The sequence below is a fragment of the Callorhinchus milii genome, unplaced genomic scaffold (genome assembly GCF_018977255.1).
Source record: "Callorhinchus milii isolate IMCB2004 unplaced genomic scaffold, IMCB_Cmil_1.0 Scaffold5, whole genome shotgun sequence".
NCBI classification, from domain to species: domain Eukaryota; kingdom Metazoa; phylum Chordata; class Chondrichthyes; order Chimaeriformes; family Callorhinchidae; genus Callorhinchus; species Callorhinchus milii.
The window spans coordinates 54,183,881-54,208,252 of NW_024704746.1; the positions used below are offsets into that span (position 1 = coordinate 54,183,881).

The 24,372-nt window shown below is 44.6% G+C and overlaps 1 protein-coding gene across 2 annotated transcripts; it reads left to right on the top strand.

The window, feature by feature from the left end:
* The first annotated feature begins 4,048 nt into the window (after positions 1 to 4,048).
* LOC103187961 (IKBKB interacting protein) lies at positions 4,049 to 16,773 on the top strand. Of its 2 annotated transcripts, none has more exons than XM_007907717.2 (3): positions 4,049 to 4,372; positions 9,040 to 9,157; positions 15,692 to 16,773. In XM_007907717.2, the coding sequence occupies exons 1-3, from the start codon at positions 4,173 to 4,175 to the stop codon at positions 16,445 to 16,447; spliced, it is 1,074 nt and encodes a 357-aa protein (XP_007905908.1). In that variant the 5' UTR covers positions 4,049 to 4,172; the 3' UTR covers positions 16,448 to 16,773. The 2 variants fall into 2 exon arrangements, with proteins under 2 accessions (XP_007905908.1, XP_007905909.1); XM_007907718.2 differs by lacking the exon at positions 15,692 to 16,773 and adding an exon at positions 11,494 to 12,507.
* The last annotated feature ends 7,599 nt before the right edge of the window (positions 16,774 to 24,372 follow it).

Genomic DNA, 24,372 nt, shown 5'->3' on the forward strand with positions numbered 1-24,372 from the left:
CTTTATAAATGGAATCTTGTTGTTGTTGTTGTTGTTATCCTTTGCGATTTCAACCTTCACTTCAGCCCCTCCTGCTCTACCTCTGCTGACTTCTCCCTCCTTTCCTCCTCTAACCTCTCCCTCCACATCCACTTTGCCACCCACATTTTGCGGTCACCCCCTCGACCTGGTGATCGCCCGAGGCCTCACCATCTCGGACCCCAACATCATTGACAAAGTGATCTTGGACAATTACTTCATCTCCCTTAACTCCTCAATCCCTCAATCCCCACCACCATGCAACGCACCTCCATCTCCTACCACACCTGGAAAAATATCTCCTCCCCTACTCTTTGCTGCATTGGAGTCATCTGAACTCCTACTCTGGGCTTCCTCCCGCAATGACCTATCCCCTTCGGTCACTCTCTTCCACAATGCCCTCTCCACCTTTCTCGGTGCCCTTGCTCCCTTCACTTCCTGAACCTCCTTCTACTCATGGAAGTCACCATGGTACAACCAGCTGGCTCCACTTCCTCAAGGCACAGGTGCGTGCTGCTGAACCCACGTGGCTCAGATCTAATTTAATGGTCCATCACCAGATCTGGCTGGACTTTATTAAAAGTGACTGCTTTGCCCTCACCTCTGCTCAATCATTCTTCTACTCCAAGTCAATCTTGGAGACCAAGGACAACCCCAGGTTCCTCTTCTCCATCACCAACCAGCTCCTCCTCCCACCTTCTCATGCCTGGCCCATCCACTGCTCCAATGGCAACTGTGAGGTGACGCTGGACTTCCTCAAAATCAGCTGGATCTGCCTCGCCCCTCCCTTGCCTCCTTCAAGATCCGTCTCAAGTCCCTCCTATTTGACTGTGCCTTTGATCACCATCATTCCCACCCTACCCTCCACCCTCCCCGATACCGACCCCCAGCTCGGATCCAAAATACTGTTTTCAAACCTTGGGATATCCTCCTGACTTGAAAAGCTCTATACAAATGTAATTGTTGTTGTTGTTCTTGTTGTTTGAGTAGTTGATAATTTTTTTTCACTGAACATTTTCATGGGAATTCCACGAAATGCTATTTCATGCATGTTTGTGAGTAAATCATATCAAATATCATTTTACTCCACATTCGTACCTAAAACCACTTGTGATGTTATTTCGCTCGCCAATTTTATAGATATTCCATGAAACGTTATTTTGGTGCATGTTTCTGGGAATATCTTATCAAATATTATTTTATTCTACATTTGTAGCTTAAAACATTTGCAATGTTATTTCACTCGATATTTTTACAGAAATTCGATAAATTAGATTTGTGCATGATGGTCAAATCTAATTTTTCTGCACATTTCTACCTGAAACCACAAGTAATTTTGTTTCACTCAACAGTTTTACAGAAATTTCGTGGAACTTTATTTTGGTGCATGTTTGTGCACAAATCGTATCAAAACCTAGAAGGTCATGTTTGAAGGCTTAGTTGAGGAAGGGCAGGAGGAGGCTTATGTGGAGTATAAACACCAGCATGGGTTAGTTGGGCCGAATGGCCTGTTTCTGTGCTGTATATTCTAATGTATTCTGATGTAAAACTGATTTTACTCCACTTTATACCTTAAACTACTTGCGATATTATTTAACGCAACATTTTTACAGAGATTCCATGAAATGTTATTTTGGTGCACATACAGCTCAAGCTTCTTCACACCTACCGCTGCTCCCTGTCGCAAGCAAAAACTGTGCAGTACTCAAACATCATATGGGAGGCCAACAATAACTCCAAAATCCTATTCTCCACCGCCCACCACCTCCTACGTGTGCTCCCTCAAGCACCCTCAATCATCACATTTAATGCGAAGTGCAAAGAGGTCATGGATTTTCTTACCTCTAAAATTGACAACATCTGCCTGGTTGCTTCATCCCTCTGCCCCCTGTCGCCTACCACCACCCTATTCCATCTCCCTCACCACACTGCCCTCAGCTCCTATCACAGCCCCATCCTACATTCATTTGCCCCCATCATAATCACATTTCATGGAATTTCCATAAACATATTATATTCAGTGTGGTAACATTTGAAGTGATTTCAAAATGAATGTGGAGTAAAGTTACATTTGATGCGATTCCTGCACAAATGTGCAGCAAAGCCATATTTCATGCAATTTTGATAAAAATGTCTGGAAATACAATTGAAGTCATTTTGCAAGATTTTGGTGATTTCGAAAGCTCTCCAAAATGCTATCCTGCATGGAGGGCACTATATAAGTGCGAGTTGTTGTTTTAGATGTTGAGTAAAGTAACATTTGATGCGATTTCTGCACAAACATACAACAAAGCCACATTTCATGGAATTTTGGTAAAATTGTCAAGAATAGTAACATTTGAAGTGATTTCAGAATGGATGATTTCTGTACAAATATGTAACAGAATTACATTTCATGGACTATATGTAAAATATCTTAAAATAAAATTTCAAGTGATTTTAGAATGTAAAATTACTTTTGAAGCGATTTCTGCACAAACATGCAGAAGCCATATTTTGTGAAATTTCTGTAAAAATGTGGTGTAAAAATGTCCTCTGCCGCACAAAACTCTGTGACCCCATCTCCCCCATTCTCGCCCGACTCCATTGGCTCTCTATCCTTCAGAGGATCCAGTTCAAGATCCTGGTCCCCACATACAAGGCCCTCCATGGCCTCGCCCTACTCTACCTCTGCGACCTCCTAACCCTCTACCAACTCGCTCGTTCCCTCTGCCGGTTGGCTGAACAGGCTCCACGTCGCCCGACTCACCCGCCCCACCATTGGCGAGAGAGCCTTCAGCCACTCTGCCCCCAACTTCTGGAATTCCAGCCCCCAGTCACTCTGGCTCACCCCTCCTTAGCCTCCTTCAACTCCCGCCTCAAGACCCTCCTCTTCGACCATGCCATCAGCCACCCCCTTGCCCCTCCCTTTCCCCCTCCCCGACCCCAGCTTGGGTCTGAAATGTTGTACTCAGTCCAGCGCTTTGGGACGTCCTCCCGACATGAAAGGCGCTATACAAATGTAATCTTGATGTTGTTATTGTTGTAATGTACAGTAAAATTAGATTTGATACAATTTGTGCACAAACATACATGAAAATAATGTTCCATGGATATCTGTAAAAATGGCAAGTGAAGTAAAATCGCAAGTGGTTTTAGGTCCAAATGTGGAGTAAAATCAGTTTTGATACAATTTGTGCACAAACGTGCACCAAAATAACACTTTACGGAATGTCTGTAAAAAGGTGGAATGAAATAAAATTATAAGGTACAAATGTGCAGAAAATTATATTTGATACGATTTGTACACAAAAATGCACCAAAATAATGCTTCGTGGAATATCTGTAAAAATGTTGAGTGAAAATATTTTGAGATACAAACGTGGAATACAGTGATATTTGATTCAATTTGGTGGTGAACCGTGAGGCTGGTTTGTGCCACCAGCGCTCGAGCAACTGGGTTTGGGATTTTATGGAGCGGAGATGGCGGATCGGTTTGGAGACGGTCCTGGATTTCAGGGGATTCCAAAACAGATCTGCAGATTTGCATAGACCTTTTTCTGCTGAAGGTTTTATAAATACATTCTCGAATTCCTTTGTAGCATTGTGTGTCTTTTTTTTCGTTAGCATTTCGGCAAATAAATTTGAGGATTATTGAGATATTATGTCTAACTGCTGAAAATGTAATTTGTTTTGTTGTTAACTGCTGCAATAAAAATGAGAACACTTTTTTCCGTTCACTTATCAATGATGTTGGCTATTGGAAAGATATTGTCGTTATTTTTAAAAAATTCCTCCAGATTCAAGTTTCCAGACTCCACCGACCGATATAGTGACAGTGAAACCATTCACTGGACCGCGTAATATGGAGTGTTCCATTGTAACCAGAGACCAGGGAGTGACTCGGCTCCAGTCCTCCATACAGTTATTCGGAGACTTTTGATGATTTACAAATTGTAACACGTGAAAAGTATTATTGCGGCTTCAGAGCAATCAGAGAGGCAAAAGCAGATAATGGAACTATTATGTGTGTGAAGGTGACTGTGGTGGGGAGGGCCCCCCCGCGGCTGCTGGTGTTGGAGCTTGTGAAGGTTTTTGAGAAGTTGGAGCGGAGTAGTGAAAGCGGATCCCGGTGTTAGGAGCTCTCAGCGGATCAACACAAAACACCTTATAACATGTCCGCGGAAATTAAACCAAGGAAGAGAAGCGCTGCGGTCCCCGGACAGAGCGGCGGCGCTCGGGCACACCCCGTGACAGCGGTGGCTGAGCAGCCCGAGCGCGGGCGCTGCAGGAAGGACAGCCCGCGGAGGCCGCATGCGGATGTGAGGACAGCGCTGTGTGTACTCTCGCTGCTCGCCAGCGCGGCACTTGGAGGGTAAGGAAGAACATAGATTGGAGTCGTCCATTTGACTCGTATTTGATGCACTATTACTGGCGTTATCAACGTGGCCGAAATGAATGCAGTAAAGGTGGATAATCTGTGGAACTGTAAACAGTTAACCAACAAATATACTCGTCCCATTCCTTTCATATGGCGGATCTTTTTCTGGGTTAGGTAAAAGTAGTTTGGAAATGATATGTACCGCTCAATGTATTCGGCTATAAAACACAGATTTGTTAAATCCAACTGCTAAAGCCAAAGTATAGATTTTCTGTTTTTAAAACTAAATATGTGGTCTCTCATTTTCAAAATCAGAAAAATTAAACTGTGGCAGTTGTTTAAAATAATTGAAATGGAGTTGCACATCGAGACTTCTGCAGAATTTGGGAGATTTTTATCCAACCCGAGTACAAGTTGAGCCCAGATCTGGGTTTTGGGGCCACTGAATGCACCGACTGAAATCGATGCAAAATTTATAGTGCGACGAGTGGATTTGAACAAAGATATGAGATGGATGTGGATTAACAGAAGTGGAGTGGGATTCACTGCCTGAATTTGGGACTGGTAATCACTGCAAAGGGGACTCTCAGACACCGCACTGGGACTGCCCAGAAAATTGTTTTGAAAAAAAGGGAGTGTGAAATGATGCATTTTGGGAGGGATGGTATGGTACAAGTTTAAAGGGGATGCAGGAACAGAAAGACTTAGGGTTTCACATACATAAATCTTTAAGGGTAGCAGGACAAGTTGACAAAGCAGCTAAGAAAGATCTCTGGCTTTATAAATAGAGACATAGAGTATAAGAGCAAACAAATCGCTGATTAGACCTCAGCTGGCATACTTGGCACCATACTTCAGGAAGGATTCAGGGCCTTGGAGAGGGTGCAGAGAAGATTGCAACAATGATACCAGAGATGAGGGATTACAACAACAACAACAAGATTCCATTTATAGAGCGCCTTTCACGTCGGGAGGACGTCCCAAGGCGCTGTACAGTTGGGTCAGGACCCGAGCAGGGGGGAGATGGTCAGGGTGAGGGGAGGGAAGGGAGGGAGCGAGGAGGGGGTAGAGAATCGAGAGGGGAGCTGAAGGCTCGGTCAAAGAGAAAGGTTTTGAGACCGGCCTTGAAGGAGGAAAGGGAGGAGGCGGCGAAGGCACTGGGGGATGGAGTTCCAGAGCCTAGGGGCTGAGAGGCTGAAGGCCCGACCACCGATGGTAGGGCGGGTGGGGCGGGGGATGTGGAGCAGACCGGAGCCAGAGGAACGGAGGGTACACGCAGGTAAGTAGGGGGATAGTAGGTCGGAGAGGTAGGAGGGAGCAAGGCCATGAATGGCCTTGTAGGTGAGGATGAGGATATTGAATTTGATTACTACAATTATGTGTAGAGACTAGATAGGCTGGGATTATTCTCCTTGGAGCAGAGAAGGTTGCAGGGAGATTCAATACAGGTGTTCAAAATTATGAGTGGTTTTGATAGTGTAGATACAGAGAAACTGTTTCCTCTGGCGGGCGGGTCAGTAACCAGAGGATACAGAATTAAGATAATTGGCGAAAGATCCAGAGTGGGGACAAGGAGAGCGGAGGAGTAGGACTAGTTAGTAGCACTTTCAAAGGTGGGCCGAGTGGCCTCCTATGCTGTAAAATTCTATGATAACTTTAAGATGATTTAAAAAAAAAACTAATATTCTGATTCTGGTTAGTTGATGTGCATGTTAATAGGTGTGGGAAGACATCTAGGGAATTGATTGGAAAATAAAAGGGGCATCAGTCCCAATTGTTGACTCTTATCGGTATCTCGGGGTCATGGTGGACACCAACTTCAGCCTGAAGGATCGCGCTGAGAAGGGGCGAAGAACACTCTAGTCATGCTCATCCCTCTTCAAGGACAGGAAGGTCCCAATGCAGGTCAAGCTTGTGGTCTTGTAGGCCTACAAGCAGTCCTCCTTTATGGATCTGAGCTACTGGGGATGCAACGGAGAGGCTTCCTCCATTTGCAGTGTCCAGGATCAAGCAGTGAGGTGAATTTTTGGCAAACACAGGAACCCGCTGCAGACCCGGCCTACACTGACCTATCGCGAAGCACCCTGGAAGTGGAAATCACTTCACAGTGGGCACATCTATTTGCCAAGCCCCTCGCACGCTGACCTGGATTAAGCAGCTGGTACTGAGTAAGCCTGGTAAACGGCATTGGACTTGGTCCTCAAGAAAATCAAGGTGGCTAGCATATCACAAGCTGTTCTGTAAAGGTCCTCCCACCACGCTGAAGGCAGAAGGAGTCTTGGGGTGACTGCTGGAAGTTGTTACCTGGAGTCCGAATTATGAACACGTGTGCCTGGAACATCCAGTGCCTGCAATCCACCTTGGTTGGCCTGCAGAGAGGCAAACAGTTGCTACTTAAACTCCGCATCTCCAATTGGTGGAACCATCGCTCAACCTACGTGTGCCCAAGCTGCGGACATGAAAATGGTGGCAATGCTCTCACGCATTTTATGCTTTCAGCCACTATGCCCAGAAGCCCCGAACACTCTCCCTCAATCCCTTCACCTTGCCCATTCTCACAATTTTCAGGACACGCTTGAAGACCTTCCTCTTCAACCATGCCTACAGTCACCTTCATCCTTGCTTGACATTGGGCTCCACCACTGTTAAGCATTCCGAGACAGCATCCATTGTGTAGGGCGCTATATAAATGCAAGTTGTCGTTGAACAACCAACTAGTGACTTTCATCCTGGGGTGGGGGTGAAGTTAAGCTATCCACTATATGAGCAACAATAATCTGAATAATTTGGGGATTTGATCTGGAGGACATCTCAAAGTACTTCACAGGATTTACTATAAAATGTTGTCACTGTATAATGGGTATAATGAATGATCTTACAGAATGATAGAAGTAAGGTAGGTTAGTTCCTTAGGTGTGACACATTGGAATTAATTTGAAAGAATCATGGAATCATTGAATTATACAGCACCGATGGAGGCCATTCGGCCCATTGTGTCTTTGCTGGCTCTTTGAAAAGAGCTATCCAAATCAATCCTACTACCTCCCCCCCACCCCCCCCCCCCCCCCCCCCACTCTCCCCATAGCCCTGCAAACTTGACCTCCCAAAATAATTATTTACTTCTCTCTTAAAAGTTGTTATCGAATTGGCTTCCACCACCCTTTCAGGAAATACATTCCAGATCTAAATTCACTGTGTGCAAAAATTTCTCCTCACCTCCCCTCTGTTTCTTTTAACAACTTAACAATGCTCTGCTTGTTGACCTTCCCAACTCTTCCCTCCCTCTGTGTCCTCGGGATACCGACCCACCCACCAGGTGAAATAGTTTCTCCTTGTTCATCCTATCGAATTCCATCATAATTTTGAAAACTTCTATTGAGTCTCCTCTTAGCCTTCTCTGCTCCTAGGAGAATAATCATAGCTTCTCTAGCCTGTCCTGATAACTGAAGTCCCTCATTCCTGGTAAATCTTCTTTGCACCCTCTCCAATGCCTTGACATCCTTCCTAAAGTGTGGTGCCCAGAACTAAACACAATACAACACAAAATTACATTTGTAAAGCGCCTTTCACATCTGGAGGAAGTTCCAAGGCTCTGAGCAGTCAGGGATTACGACCTGAGTAGGGGGTGAGATCAAGCTGGGTGGAAGGCAGAGAGCATACGAGGATGGGTAAAGGCACGCTCGAAGAAGAAGGTCTTGAAGCGCTCCTTGAAGGAGGAAAGGGAGGGAGCAAGGTAAAGGGAATGTGGGATGAAGTTCCAGAGGGTGGGGGCAGAAAGGCTGAAGGCCCGTCTGCTGATGTTGGGGCGGGCCGAGTGGGGGACATGGAGCAGGCTGGAACCTGCTGAGCGTAGGGAGTGGACGGTTATAAGGGGTTATCAGGTTAGAGAGGTAGGAGAGGGCAAAACCATGGAGGGCCTTAAAGATGAGGACGAGAATTTTTAACTCAATTCTCTGAGGGATGGGGAGCCAATGGAGCCGGGCAAGGATGGACGTGATGGGGTTACGGAGCCTGGTGCGCGAGAGGACACGAGCTGCAGAGTTCTGGATGATCTGCAGTTTGTGGAAGGAAGAGTTGGGAAGGTCGACAAGCAGGGGATTGGCATAATCGAGCCTGGTTGGAGTATAACACAGCTGAGGCCTAGCCAGTGTATTATAAAGGTTCATCGTAACACCCTGACTTTTGTATACAAAAGATTCCTTTTTATGTTACCAACTAATCTTTTCTCATACAATCTCTTTGCTCCTTTTATTTCCTTTCTATACTTTCTATATTCTATTTGATTATCTTCTGTATTTTGGACCTGACGTTTACCATAAGTCTCCTTTTTCTGTTTTACTTTAGTCATCCCGTGAGGTTTGGAACAAGGGGAGGTCCAAGAACAAAGGTGACATTTTAGTTGGAATTTGGTGGATCGCTTTTCCAGGTTTAATAATCCCTTCCAATAAAAATAAAATAATAATTTTTGTCACTCAATCCACAGCTTTTTGTGGGACACTGCTGCAGCATTTTGCCCACAAATTATACAGTCAATCCACTTTATTTTGAGACATCCTCCCGACATGAAAGGCATAAATGAAAATGTTTGCAATAAAAAATGGATGTACAGTATGAAGTCATATTGCGAACCAACATTGTGAACCCTATGATTTTTTTTGCAGCCTTATATTTCAGCAGGCGGCCAAGTTTGCTGATGTGGAAGAAAAGTACCAATTACTGTACATGAAATCTCTAGCTGTCCAAGACCTCAAAAAGGAAATTAGCAAAATTTCAGAAAAGGTAAGTCTGTTTTATAAATTTCTTCCCACAGATCCTCTCCTGAAGCCATTGAACCAATTTCCCCATGCTGAAATGTTACTTTAATACAATAAATCTAGACTTAGTTGGAATTCCACTTCATATATTTTTAATTGTCTCATTATAGACCCTATTTTTGCTATTCAAAAGCACAGAGAAATAGGAAATTGGGGTAATGAATGTGCCTTTCTCCTGATGACTTTAGGGGAAGTTCAAGGGAAAAGTTGCCATCTTATTTGGAAGATTTCTAAGCAAGATTCCTGCAGGAATGAAAGGACAAATGTTGTCTTCTGTTACTTATTTAGAAGACATTGAAACATTTTACAGTTGATCAGAACATTTTATCAAATGACTACAGAATTAATCATTCGGGAGCACTTTGAAATTGTAAAACTGACACAGAAAACAAGTCCTGATATGTGAATCTGGTGGCTATAGAAGCACTGGAAAAATGGGAGTGTCAGAATGGAAAAACAGTACAAGAGTGAGTCTATTGCTAACTCAGTAGGCCAGAGATGAACTAATTGGAGCATTGGTATGTTCAGATTGAGTGCTAATGGGATATTGAACCACACACTGTCAAATAAGGCACACATCTACGCACTGGCATCAAAGTTACAAATGAGTAAGGAATGGTGGATTACTCAGATTGGTACTTTGTGAGCAGTAAGTGAAACGTCACATGATCTGCCATATACCACACACACAGAACAGAATATCAACATTAAAACTTATTTATGGTAATCTCTAATAATTGCTGGATGATTTATATTATTCAACATTATTAGGCTATCCATCATCCCAACCAGCCCTTTAGTATGAGCACCCTCCCGATGCGAAAGGTGCTATACAAATGTAATTTTGTATTGTGTTGTATAAGAACATGGGAACCTTATGCAATTTCTTTCCATTGGACACTTGGGTATTTGATTCTGTCTGTGGAGTCTTTTTATTCCTTTCATTCAATGATATTCACTTTATTGCATTTTGGAGTAAGTAAGCATAGTCCATTTATCAGACACTAGTCTTTAAGCTATTCTGGGCGTGCACTGGCAGACCAGGACATGAGATAATTTGTTCTGCTATACCAGTTCTCTATTTGATGCTTTACTGAGTGGCATAGTTAGATCAGTTTTATAGTCATGAAAATAATGAAAGGTTACATAATAGAAGATAAATATCTGCCAAAATAGCCTAGTTAGTAAATGTAGTAAACCATGGAAACATCGTCGATGAAATTTAATGCAGAGAAATGCAAAGTGATACATTTTGGGAGGAAGAATAAGGAGAGGCAATATAAGCACAATCTTAAAGGAGATGCAGGAACAGAGAGAACTGGGGGACCATATAAGCAAAGTTTTGAAGGTGGCAGGACAGGTAGATAAAGCTGTTAAAAAAGCACACGGGATACTCGATTTTCTAAATGGGTGCATAGAATACAAGAGTAAGGAGGTTATGATGAACCTTTATAAAACACTGGTTAGGCCTCAGCTAGAGTACTGTGTTCAGTTCTGATCACCACACCTTAGGAAGGATGTCAAGCCCTTGGAGACGGTGCAACAGAGATTTATCAGGATGGCACCAGGAATGGGGGACTTCAGTTATCAGGAGAGGCTAGAGAAGCTCGGATTATTCTCCTTGGAGGTGAAAGGGAGATTTAATAGAGGCGTTCAGAATTATGAGGGGATTCGATAGGGTGAACAGGAAGAAACTCTTTCCACTGGCAGGTGAGTCAGTAACCAGAAAGATTTAAAGAACCAGAGGGGAGGTGAGGAGAATTTTTTTCACACAGAGAGTTGTTTGGATCTGGAATGCATTGCCTGAAAGGGTGGTGGAAGCTGATTCAATAACAACTTCAAGAGAGAAGCAGATAGATATTTGGGGACAAATTTGCAAAGTTATGGGGAGAGCACGGAAGAGTGGGATTCATTTGGACAGCTCTTTCAAAGAGCCGGCACGGGCATGATGGGCTGAATGGCCCCCTTCTGTTCTGTATAATTCTATGATTCTATGATAACTGAACTAAGCAATAGAAAGGTCTGAAGTTTGTGTTGAATTAATTGATTTCAGCTTGGGCAGCATTAATGGTCTACAGTTGGCTTTGGTGTTCCTGGGCTAGGGAGGGAAGATGAAGCCCGAGTTCCTCCTTCCAACATTGTAATACATTTAATTATTTTTCAAAAGGTGAAAAAATAGGCAGGCACACAAGCAGATAAGCAATAAGCCCAGAAAAGATTATTTGTTATTTGAGAATGATTTTGTTAGACGTTTGAAGATAATTAAAGTAGACCTGCCCATGTTTTGTGTTCTGGATGTAGCTGGAATCATCATCAGAGATCCTGCAGAAAGCATTGCCGTTCAGCTCACTCATGAACCTTTTTGAGCAGGAGATGTCAGAGCTGCGTAGCAGTATGAACAGTGTACAGACTAAAGAGCACGCAATAGCGAAAAAGATGCAGCATGTAAATAAGAACTTCCAAACTATCTCAGACACCTGGAAAGAAAGCTTAGACAAAATAAACAGTGAGATTGCAAACCTGAAGTCGGAATCCAAGAATATGCACAGCAAGATTTCCTCAGAAATTAATGCAGTGGAAGAAGGTGTGAAAGATCTCACGAAAAAGCTGGAAGATTTAAAACTTAGTACTAAGCAAAATACAAGAGCAATACAACAACAAGAAAAGGCGGATTTGAAAAGGCTTGAGAAGCAACTGGAATTGAATGCAAGAACCATCCTGAATCTGGAGGATCACCAAAACGATTTGATTGCCAAAGACACTGTATTAATGGAAAAATTGACTGAGTACGACACTAAGCTTAAAGAATGCCAAGAACAGCTTCCCATAATCGATAATGGTATTCACTCTATTCTGAAAGTGTCCAGTGAGTTTCTGAGCACTGAGAAGAAAATAGAGGACCTGACATTTCTGATGTTCAATTTGGAGGACAGTATGCTAAAAGTGATAAATAACATACAAGAAATAAAAACACAATTGGAAGCATCAGAGTCTGATGATGCAAATTAAAAGTAGAGACATGAACTGAAGATGGTGAAATGTGAAAAGACAGAACTAAGGAACAATCCTGAACAATCATGCTTTAGTTGCACTGCATTCTCAGGTAAATGGAGAGTCATGGTCACACTACCCGTGACAGTGACTCTCCATTTGTACCTACTTTGTCTGCACAAGCTCGCTCCAGCTTATTGTAGGCCTGTGACTCAAAGTGAAGTTTCAAACAATTGAAAAGAAACTGGAGACATTGGTAATTGAAGCGATGGTATTGATGGGACAGACCTTTTTTTAAAAGAAATGTAATAGTTAAATATTGAATACTAGGCTTTATAAATAGGGGCATAGAGTACAAAAGTCAGGAAGTTATGATGAACCTTTATAAAACACTGGTTATGCCTCAGCTAGAGTACTGCGTTCAATTCTGGGCACCCACATTAAGAAGCATGCCAGACAGTTGTTGGATATATTTATTCAGGGGGAAACCCAATTTTAATTAAATGCAAGGATTATTATTATAAAATGCATGGACAAGTGTTACTCTCATCTGTCAGATTCATGTCACACATTTATAGTAAGCTTGTGTTGAACTACCAGCGAAAATAATTTGTAGTTCCACAAGAGCAGCATTACAATGACCATTATGTCATAGGGCAGCTTCAACAAATTGTCTTGTATCAGAAAATATTCATTGAATTTAACATGTCATAAAATGTCGTGGGCTATTCTAAATATTTTTTTCATGGACCTATGTATAACTCCCTCCTGAACCGTCCTCAGTTATTTAGCTTGTGTAACATATATGGTAAATAACATCATGTCTTTCCATATTTCACATGTAAATTGTTTTTACCATATTTGTGGAATATTTGCATCATTCTTGAAGCTTGTCTATGTTAGATGTCAAAAAAGTCACTCAGCATTCCTTCTAGGTAAAATCTGTTGAACCAAGTTTATTCAACAATAAGACAATTGATGCGCGCTTATTTTAGCAGAGGACAGTCAGTGCCACTAGACAATGTCACCGCGAGTCCAGGACAGGGTACTTCATTATGCTCTTCAGTTATTCAGGCTTTCAATCTTCCATCGAGTGTCTGTTGTTCATGCTTTTAGTCTTTCACCAAGTCTCCTATACCCCCTTCTATGCCGTCCTGGACTGTTGCTTACTTCTCCTTTTCTGCTTATTATAGTCAATCACCCAACTCACTTCCTTATTTCTTTCATAACTTGTGCATGCGTCCACACCCAAGTACACTTTAATCCATCATTAGTTTACCCAATTGCATTCATCGGCCAATCTCTTTCCAACCATTACTATCTCCATTTACATATCCAAACATTTTGACCACACCTGGCCTTACTCAGCAGTTTGTCGACCAACCGTCTTGTCCCTCATCCATTCCTCTCATTTACATTTCGGTTGCCCGTGGGCCTATCATCTTCAACCATGTTTGAATCATCGTATTTACATATTAATTTATCCGTGATATACATATTAACGCATCACATGTCCACTTTTCCCAATATCAGATGCCACGAGGATAGCAGACACAACCAAAACATTACACAACTATCTATCATAATTCTGTATTATCACATTATGCATTTATATTTTTTAACATCTACAAGTATCAGATTGTTGTCTTGAAAAAAAATGCAGTGGAATTGTATTGCAGTGGAAGTGTAGAGCAAACTGCTATAAAATGGATGTTCTATAATGATCTGCAAAAATCGAATGACTGGTCAAACCTGATCCAAAAAAGCTACCAGTTGCTGAAAAGCTAAATCACCTAATTGTGCAATTCACAGATTCAGTAATTAATCCTCTTACTAATGTACCCATCAATCACACTGAATCTTCTCACTGTGGTAGAATAACCAGCCAGCCAGCCACACATGCTCTTCTAATCAAATAAGTCATTTGATTTTCGCAGATCATTATAGAACATCCATTTTATAGCAGTTTGCTCTGCACTTCCACTGCAATACAATTCCACTGCAAAAATATAACTTCATTTTTTTTCAAGACAACAATTTGATACTTGTAGACAAGCTTCAAGAATTATGCATAGGATGTCACTGACATTGTTGTCCACTTGTGACAAAGACAATATTACTGGTGGGCATTGAACAATGTTACAATGTTATATAAAATGAAATGCAAGTTCTTTTCAGTAATCTTCGTAATCTGCTGTATCACACTCGAGTAAACATATTGAGTCAATTGTGTCAGCAGTAATAAAACCAGTCTGATTGTGATTTAGATTGCTTTGGCAAAACGGCTTTGATATAATACAAAAGAGCAGATTTATTTAGATTTATCCAAGTTAATAGTTATATTAATTAGTGTTTTAGCCAGTAAATTTTCTGCTCTTTTAAACTCAGTATTGAAAGTGCAAGTTTATGTAAACATCAAGAGTCTGTTTTCTTCTTGAACCTAAATTGACATTGCTAAAAGTTTCATTTTTGAAAATAAACACATTTTTAAAAAAGTTCTGCAAGTAATCCATGCCATTGACTATGTGTAGTTATCTGCTAAAATATCGCATTAAAGGTCCTCCACCTCAGGTAAGCACAAAGTACAGCTTAACTCAACCCTGTGAGGTGTAACTGATTAGAAGGGATAACTATTTATATTGAATTACCTTATATTGATGTGGTTTTCTGCAAAAATAAATACATACTTTGTATATTTAACATAATATATATTTAACATTTCTCTTGCTGATTTCAAATTTCATGATTAACGTTGACAGTTATGTATTTTTAATGCAAAAAGTTGCATTAGGTTGCCAAAAGTTTAGCTGTTTTACCAATAATTTAACTGTCCCAATGAAACAACTCATTCTTGGTACAGTAGTCAAAAATATTAATAAATGAGAGAAAGATCATTCTTAAAAGGTGAGATACAGCCCAGTATACACCTGCATCCAACAGTATCCAACCTCTAAACCCCTTCTCGGGTCCAACTCCCTGACTGTCCAAAGCTTTGGGACATCCGCCCGATGTGAAAGGTGCTACACAAATGTAAATTGTTGTTATTGTTGTTTGGTGACAAATTTCTTTGTTGAAATGAAATTGTGACATAGACTATTGTGACATAAAATAGTAGACATGAATATGAAGTGGCTTGATTGTTTAGAATTTTGTGAAAAGCTGATAAATTGGTCTCCACTATTTTTTTATATAAGAAAATTTATTTGAACTGGTATTTATTAAACGTTATGCATCTGTAATAGAACAATCACCACGTTACTGTGAGATAACTTGTTTCACATCACTTCAAAATGACATACTCTGTAAGTAAAAGTGAGAAAAAACAGCAGTAGAGTAAAATATCTTTTGTTTTGGAATGTTCAATTTGTTGTATGAATAATTTCAATACTGTATGAAGAGCACAGATACATATTTATGAAGGTTGTTGATAAACTTTTTGAACTTGCAGCAACCTATTTTATATTGCACCTGTCAACATTAAATTGTTTTTTCCTCTCTATCTGCGCAGTGTGAAAAATCACAAGAAAATCTGGACAAATTTAAAGGCCAATCACTGATGGCACAAATAGAAGACCTGCAAATCGATGTCAATGAAATGAAGTCATGGTCATTCAGCATCACAGAGAAAAGAAATGAGATGTATGAAAAAATAGTTTTACTAACTGAAGCCATTGAAAAGATAGGAAATAGCACAGCTTACATATCAAATGATGTCACCACCAAAATTTCTGGCATCAGAACTGACATGAGACGCACGTCAGGTTTAGATTCAGATGTTGTTTCATTGAAAGAATCTCTGCTTGACCTGGAAAACAAAGCAACTGAAGTGGAGAAAATGTTCATCCTTAAGATAGGGGACTTAGTAATAAAAAGTGTAGAGCAGATCACACAAATTAAGAAAGCACTCTCCAAAAATACAGAGGAAATTAAGTTTGTACAGAAAAAAATGGATGAATTGAAGGCTAAAGATGACACATTTTCAGATAGATTTGTTAGTCTGGAAAATAGTAGAGCAAAACTGATTAAGACAGTTACATTCGCCAATGACCTTAAACCAAAGGTTTTCCATCTCAAAAAGGATTTGTCTGTTCTTGAGTCACATGTGAATGATCTAATTGGGAGAATTGGTCAGCTTTCTTCTGCCTTATTAAAGAAAAATGAGGAAATTGCTGTGTTGAATAAACAAATATCGAATTGCACTGTGATTCCAAATGATGTAAAGGATTTGAAAGACCAGCTTGATCAGGTCACTGAAATGGGTTGATAATTGTGCATCTTACACTAGGGTAATAGGTTTTAAAAAAAAAACTCTTTTGAGCATTCAATTGAGATTTGGTCACTTGTTTTGCCACTATAAGTTTGAACCTAAATGGCCCTGCAATGAACAACATGTTACAAAATGTCATTTAGATCACTTTCCAAATGAGTTGAGAAGTATTGCTTTAGTAATTGATATGTAGTTTTTAAAAAAAAAATGCTCTTAAAACACCCTGCACCCTATGAAGTCAAATATGTTTCATACAATAAGGGATGAAATTCATCATGCGAATGTTTTTCATAATTTCTTTTTTTTAAAAATAAAATGTTTTACACAGCTTTTTATTTAATTTTGCATTGCCATAACTTCAGTATCTCCTTTGCACTACATTATCAGTGGCTCACAATGACTACAAGTTTTAAAAAATTGTACCATTTATGGGTAGAAGTATTTTTAAAAGCAACGTGTTGTATTAGAACTGAAAACATACTATTACAAAACATTGCCTGGTAGTTCCCAAAGTTCAAAGGTAAATAATAATCCTTGTAATTGATATAACATCTATCAGAATGTTTCAAAAGACTTCACAAAGTGTAGTGACTGTGTATCTGGCGAGTATGGCAATCAATTTGCACACAGTAAAGCACCACAAAAAGTTATCACGTGAGTGACCATTGTTTTCTGGGAAAATTTTGCTGAAACTCCCTTTTCTTATTGAATAGGATATTTAATGCCATCCTAAACCATGGAATATTTAATGCCAACCTAAGCAGGCAGACAGGATCTTGGTTTAACATCTCATCCGACACCTCCAGGAATGCAGTGCTCCCCCAACACTGAACTGGAGTGTCAGCCTGGAGACTGAGTCTAAAAGTCCCAAAATAGGATTTGAAAGCACATCCTCCTCACTTAGCAGCAAGTGTGCTACTAATTGAGCCAGGAATGTCATAAAATACTTACCAATCACTTCTCCAAAATATACATTTAAATATATATCATATTGGGAATTATATACATTAAATTAAGAAATTGCTGTTTTTAGAAACGTATATTGAATTTCACTGTGATTCCAAATGATCTGTCGTCCAACAGGCAGCATCCAATAGGTGGTCCAACAGGTGGGGGATTTTATCTGACCCACGACTATTTCCACCATTCCAACTTCCGCTTCCTCCCTCTCTGGTGAACGTCCACCCGGCAGTGGCAGGAGCTGGCGGTTGGGAGGACGTAGCGTGCAGAATAGAAATAATAATGGCCGTTGCTGCAGTCTGTCAGGAAGGCAAGCGAGTCTCTTACCAACTGCATCCTTAGCAACTTAGTTCAACTGCTGCAGTTAAAGATTGCATTGCATGCCCCCATCCTACATTCATTTGCCTCCATCTCTCCCTCTTATCCACCATCACTACAATGAAACCCACCACCTGCTGGCTCCACTCCCTCCCCACCCAACTGCTGATCACCCAACTCACCCTCGTCTGCCCACTGGCAGACACTATTAATCAGTCTCTCTCCTCAGGATCAGTCCCACTCCCCCTCAAAACCTCGGTCATCAACTCCTTCCTTAAAAAAAATTACTCTTGATCCCTCCAACCTCGACCACTACTGCTCTATCTCAAACCTGCCCTTCCTGGCCAAAGATCACGCTTGTTGCCAACCAACTTCATGCACACCTCTCCCTCCACACCCTACTTGAACCCCTTCAGTCCGGTTTCTACCCAGTACAGAGACAGCACTTGTGAAAGTCACAAACGCTATCCTCTCTGTGACCAGAACTCCTTCTGCCTCTTCATCCTCCTGGACCTCTCCGCCGCGTTCGACACAGTCAATCACGCCATCCTCCTCCGCCACCTGTCCTCCCGTCATCCACCTCAGTGGGACTGCACTCGCTTGTTTCAAGTCCTAACTTACAAAACCGCCAGCACTACATTTCTGCAAATGGCTTTTCTTCGTGTTTCCACCCGATGACCCACAGGGTACCCCAAGGATTCATCCTTGGCCCCCTTCTCTTCCTCATCTATATGCTCCCTCTCGGTGATGTCATCCGGTTAATTTCCAAATGTATGCGGATGACACTCAACTCTACTTTTCCATCTCCAGCTGCAACCCCCAGGCCCCTGATGTTCTGTTAGCTTGTCTGAGAACAAATTTCCTGCAGTTAAATGTCAACAAGTCAGAAGCTATATGCTTTGACTCCTGTCAACGTCTTCTATCTGACAGTTCTGATCTCCTCAACCTACCCGACCTGTCCTTAAAACTCTACGAACCCGTGCGCAACTTAGGCATCAGGTTCAAACCCCAATTATCCTTCCTCCCCCCCCTTCCTGTCCCTGACCATAACTGCTTTCCCCCCTCTTCGCCCCCCCTCAAACTCTTGCCCCCTCTCCCCCCTCAATCTCCCCTACTCACCCCCCCCTCCACCCCCCACCCCCTCAATCTTCCTCCACTGGCTCCCTGTCATAGAGCAGACTGACTTCAAGCTCCTCACTCAAGTGTTTAAATTCCTCCATTCCTTGGCAACCCCCTATCTCTCTAATCTCCTCTCTTCCCACAGCAGTACCCACTGCCTCCACTGTACTGGGTCTGGCCTCCTCCGTGTCCCCCAAATCCTTCACCATCGGCGGCTGAGCCTTCAGCCACTACACCTCAAAACTTTGGAACTCTCTTGCTCAACACATTCGCCATCTTCAGGACACGCCTGAAGACCTTCCTCTTCGACTGTGCCTACGGTCACCTTCCCCCTCCCCTCCCCCTGGCTCGGGCTTGGGCTCCGCCATTGTTAAGCACTCTGACATGCTACCCGGCATGGAGGGTGCAATATGAATGCAAGTTGTTGTTATTGTTGAGTGTCCTTAGTAACCATGCAGGTTCCTGTTGGTGCAGATAGTGATTGCTACTCACTGATTGGGAGAGAGGGGGAAGGGGGGGGGCAGATGGGGGCAAAGAGAGGAGGGGGGATAGAGAGAGGAGGGAGAAGAGAGGGGGGGGGGGAAGAGGTGGGGAGAGAGAGGTGGGAGTGGGGGGAGAGAGAAGGGGCAAGAGAGAGGGGCAAAGAGGGGGAAGATAGAGGGGGGGAGATGGGGAGAGAAAGAGGGAGAGAGAAAAGAGGTGTGGAGGGGTGTGAAAGGAGGAAGAGTATGTGTGCGAGAGAGAGTTAAGAAATGGGGAATGAGAGAGAGACTGAGAGAGTGATTGAGAGAGGGTGAGCAGAGAGAGATTGAGAGAGAATGGGAGAGTGTGGGGGGGTGGGGGAGAATGTGAGAGGGGGAAGCCAGTGAATGTGAGTGAGAAGGGGAAGAGAAACAGCGAGAGAGTAGGTGGAAGAGAGTGGGAGGGGGGAGAAAAAAAGTGGGAAAGAGTGGGGGGAGAGGAAAGGAGAGAGGGGGAGTGGGGGAGAGAGAGGCGAGAGAATATGTGTGTGAGAGAGGTAAGAAATGGGGAGGGAGTGAGAGAGACTGAGAGAGAGGGACTGTGAGAGAGAGGTAAAGAAAGGAGGAGTAGGAGAGAGATTTTGAGAGTGATTGAGAGAGTGGGGAGGTGGAAAGTATGAGAGAGTATGGGGGGCAAGGAGTGAATTTGAGGGAGATGGGGAAGAGAAACAGATAGAGGGGGTTGAGATTGAGGGGGGAGAGAAGGGGAAAGAGTAGGTGGAAGAGAGGGGCAGAAGAGAAAGGGGGAGAGAGAGAGGGAAGAGAGGTGAGAGAGTATGTGTGTGAGAGAGGTAAGAAAGGGGGTGTGAGAGAGACACTGTGAGAGGTAAAGAAAGGGAGAGTGAGAGAGATTGTGAGGGAGGGAGAGAGCAGCAACAACAACAACAACAAGATTCCGTTTATAGAGCGCCTTTCATGTTGGGAGGACGTCCCAAGGCGCTGGACAGTTGGGTCAGGACCCGAGCCTTGGGGGGGAAAATGGTCAAGGTGAGGGGAGGGAAGGGAGGGAGCGAGGAGGGGGAAAATGGTCAGGGTGAGGGGAGGGAAGGGAGCGAGCGAGGAGGGGGTAGAGTGTCGAGAGGGGAGCTAAAGGCACTGTCAATGAGAAAGGTCTTGAGACCGGCCTTGAAGGAGGAAAGAGAGGAGGCGGCGAAGGCACTGGGGGATGGAGTTCCAGAGCCTCGGGGCTGTGAGGCTGAAAGCCCGGCTGCCGATGGTAGGGCGGTTGGGGCGGGGGATGTGGAGCAGACCGGAGCCAGAGGAACGGAGGTAAGGGCAGGTAGGTAGGGGGATAGTAGGTCAGAGAGGTAGGAGGGAGCAAGGTCGTGAATGGCCTTGTAGGTGAGGGTGAGTATCTTGAATTCGATCCTCTGGGGGATGGGGAGCCAGTGGAGGCGAGCGAGGGTGGGAGTGATGTGGTTGCGAAGCCTGGTGCGGGACAGTACACGAGCTGCAGAGTTCTGAATGACCTGCAGCTTGTGGAGGGAGGTGGCGGGAAGGCCGGCGAGGAGAGAGTTCCCATAGTCCAGCCTTGAGGTGATAAAGGCGTGAACCAGAGTTTCAACAGGATCTTCAGCAAGATTGAGAGAGAGTGAGAGAGGTATTGGGAAGGGAGAAAATGTGAGGGAGAAGGGGAGAGAAACAGAGATAGGGGGAGATTGAGGGGGGAGAGAGAGAGGGGGAGAGAGTATGTGTTTGAGACAGAGGTAAGAAAGGGGGAGAAAGTGCGGTGGGGGAGAAAGAAGGGAGAGAGAGAAAGGGGGAATACAGCAGAGAGTATGTGTGTAAGAGACAGATACGAAAAGGAGAGTGAGAGAGGGAGAGAGCAGAAAACGATTGAGAGAGGGGGAGAGTGTGAGAGAGATTGAGAAAGAGAATAGGAAAGGGGGGAGAGAGGGAGTGAGGGGGAAAGGAGTGAATGTGATGGAGAAGGGGGAGAGAAACATAGAGAGGGGGAGATCGAGGGAGAGAGAGGGGGAGAGAGTAGGTGGAAGAGTGTGGGAGGAGAGAGGGTGAGAGAAAAAGGGGGAAAGAGTGGGGGTGAGAGAGGGAAAGAGTGGGGGTGGGGGAGAGAAAAAGGGTAAATAAAGGGGGGAGTGAAAGATAGATTGTGAGAGAGATTGAGAGAGAATGGGAGAGGGGGAAAGAGTCAGATAGAGATAGAATGACGGGTAGGGAGTGAATGTGAGGGAGAAGGGGTAGGGGGAGAAATAGAGAACGAGGGGGGGATTGAAGGTGGAGAGAGAGGGAGAGAGTAGGCAGAAGACACTAGGGGTGAGCGAGTAGGGGGAGAGTGTGAGGGGAGAGAAAAAGGAGGGAAAGAGTGGGGGGGGGAGAGAGATAGTGAGAGAGGGAGAGAGCAGAGAGATTGAGAGCGAGTGGGAAAGGGGGAGAGATAGAGAGAGTATTAGGGGAAGGGAGCGAATGCGAGGGAGAAGAGAAGAGAAACAGAGATAGGCGGAGGTTGAGGGGGGAGATTGAGGGGGAAGAGCGGGTGGGGGGAATTGAGGGGGGGAGAGGAGGGAGATTGTAGGGGGGAGAGGAGGGAGATTGAGGGTGGGGGGAGAGGGAAGACTGAGCAGGATGTTTGAGTCGGGAGGAGATTGAGGGGGGAGATTGAGTGGGGGGAGAGGGGGGAGATTGAAGTGGGACAAAGGGGGAGTTTGAGGAGTGGGAGAGGGGGGAGATTGAGGCGTGGGAGACGGGGGGAGGAGGGAGATTGAGGAGGGGGAGGGGCAGAGATTGAGGGTGGAGAGTGGGGAAATTGAGTGGGGAGAGAGGGGGGAGATGGAGTGGCGGGGAGAGGGAGGGGAGAGTGAGGGTAATTGAGGAGGATGGGGGGCGGGCGAGATTAAGAAGGGAGATTTGGGTGGTTGAGAGGAGGAGAGAGGGCAGGGGGGCGGGGATAGAGGGGAGAGAGAGAGGGGAGATTGAGGAGAGAGATTGGGATGGGAAATTGAAGGGGTGGGATTGAGGGGATAGATTGAGATGGGATCGAAGGGGGAGATTGAGGGGGAGAGATTAAGGTGAGTGAGGGCTGAGTTTGAGGGGGTGAGCAGGGGAGATTGAAGTGGGAGAGGGGGGAGTTTGAGGGGCGTGAGCGGGGAGATTGAGGGTGAGATTGGCGGTGGTGAGAGAGGGTGGAGATTGAGGGCAGGATAGGCGGAGGTTGAGGCGGGGGGGGGACAGGGACAGATTGAGGGGGGACAGTGGGAGATTGAGGGGGATGAGAGCGCGGGGAGAGGAGGAGATTGAGGGGGATGAGAGAGTGGCAAGAGTGGAGATTGAGGGGGATGAGAGAGTGGGGGGAGATCAGGGTGGGGAGAAAGGAAGATTGAGGGAGATGAGAGTGGGTGGGAGATCAGGGTGGGGAGAGGGGGTCAGATTGAGGGGGGAGATTGAGGGTTGGGATACAGGGGGAAACTGGGGAGGAGAAAGGGATTGAGATTCAGGTGGAAGATTGAGGGGGAAGATTTGGTTGGGGGAAAGAGGAAGGAGAGAGTGGGGAGAGGGTGGAAAGAGGGAAAGGGAAGAGGAAGGGAGAGGGAGGGGGGAGAGAGAGGGGGTAGATTGAGGGGAGAGATTGGTGGGAGGAGATTGAGTGGGAGTTTGAGGTGGGGAGATTGAGGGAGGAGAGGAGGGAGATTGAGTGGTGGGTGAGGGGGTGAGGGGGGAGATTGAGTGTGGGAGAGGGGATGGGGGAGATTGAAGGTGTGATGGGGGAGATTGAGGGGTGGAGAATGGAGAGATTGAGTGGGGGAGGTTGTGGGTTAGATTGATGGGGAGAGATTGTGGGGGGAAGACTGGGGAGATTGAGGAGGGAGAATGGGAGATTGAGTAGGGAGAGAGAAGGGGAGAGTGGGGAGATTGAGTGGTGAGAAAACGGGATGATGGAGTGGCGGGAAGGGGGATTAATTGAGGGGGGAGAAAGGGGGCGAGATTGAGGGACGAGATTTGGGTGGGGGAGACCTCTACCTCACCTCCATCATCTCCCACCACCTGTACCCTTGACTCCATCCCCACCCCTCTCCTTAATTCCCAGCTCCAACTCCTTGCCCCTTTTAACCAACATCATCCATCTCTCCTTATCCACAGGCACTGTTCCCACCCCTCTAAAAACAGCAGTCATCAATCCCATCCTCAAAGAACCTTCCCTGCACCCATTGGTACTCTCCAGTTATTGCCCCATCTCCAACCTCCCTTTCCTATCGAAGGCCCTGGAAAGAGTCATCGAGTCTCAGCTTCGCTCTTTCCTCTATAAAACCGCTCAAATTAGGTTTCCATGCAACCCTAAGCACGGAAACAGTCGTGGTGAAAGTCATTAATGACATTCTGTCCATCTGCAATCAGGGCTCTCTCTGCCTTCTTGTCTCTGTCTGCCACCTCTCCTGCACCAGGCTCAGCGGCCTTATCACCCCCATCCTTGCCCGGCTCCACTGACTCATCACTTAGAAGATACAATTCAAGATACTGTTCCCCACCTTCAAAGCCCTCCATGGCCTTGCTACTCCTTACCTCTGTGACCTCCTAACCCCAAACCAACCTGTCCACTCCCTCCACTCAGCAGTCTCTCGCCTGCTTCACATCCCCAGCCTTGCCTGCCCCACCATTGGCGGGCAGTCCTTAAGCCTCTCTGCCCCCACCCTCTGGAACTCCATTCCACAGTCGCTCTGCCTCTCTCCCTTCCTTGCCTCCTTCAAGACCCATCTCAAGCCCTGTGCCTTCGGGCACCCTCCCACCCCTACCCTCCCCACCCTCCACACCACCTGATCCCAACCACTAGCTCGGGTGCAGATCCCTAACTGCCCAGCACCAGTCCTCCTGATGTGAAAGGCGCTATACAAATGTAATTTTGTTGTTATTTACAGGATTTATTGTAAAATGTAGTGACAAATCAGCCATGAAGTGAATGATTCATTTTAGCTGAGGAATTGTTGACTAGAGCACCAGAAGAAACTTCACGTTTCAAAAAACATCATGGAATCTTTCACCTGAACAGACATA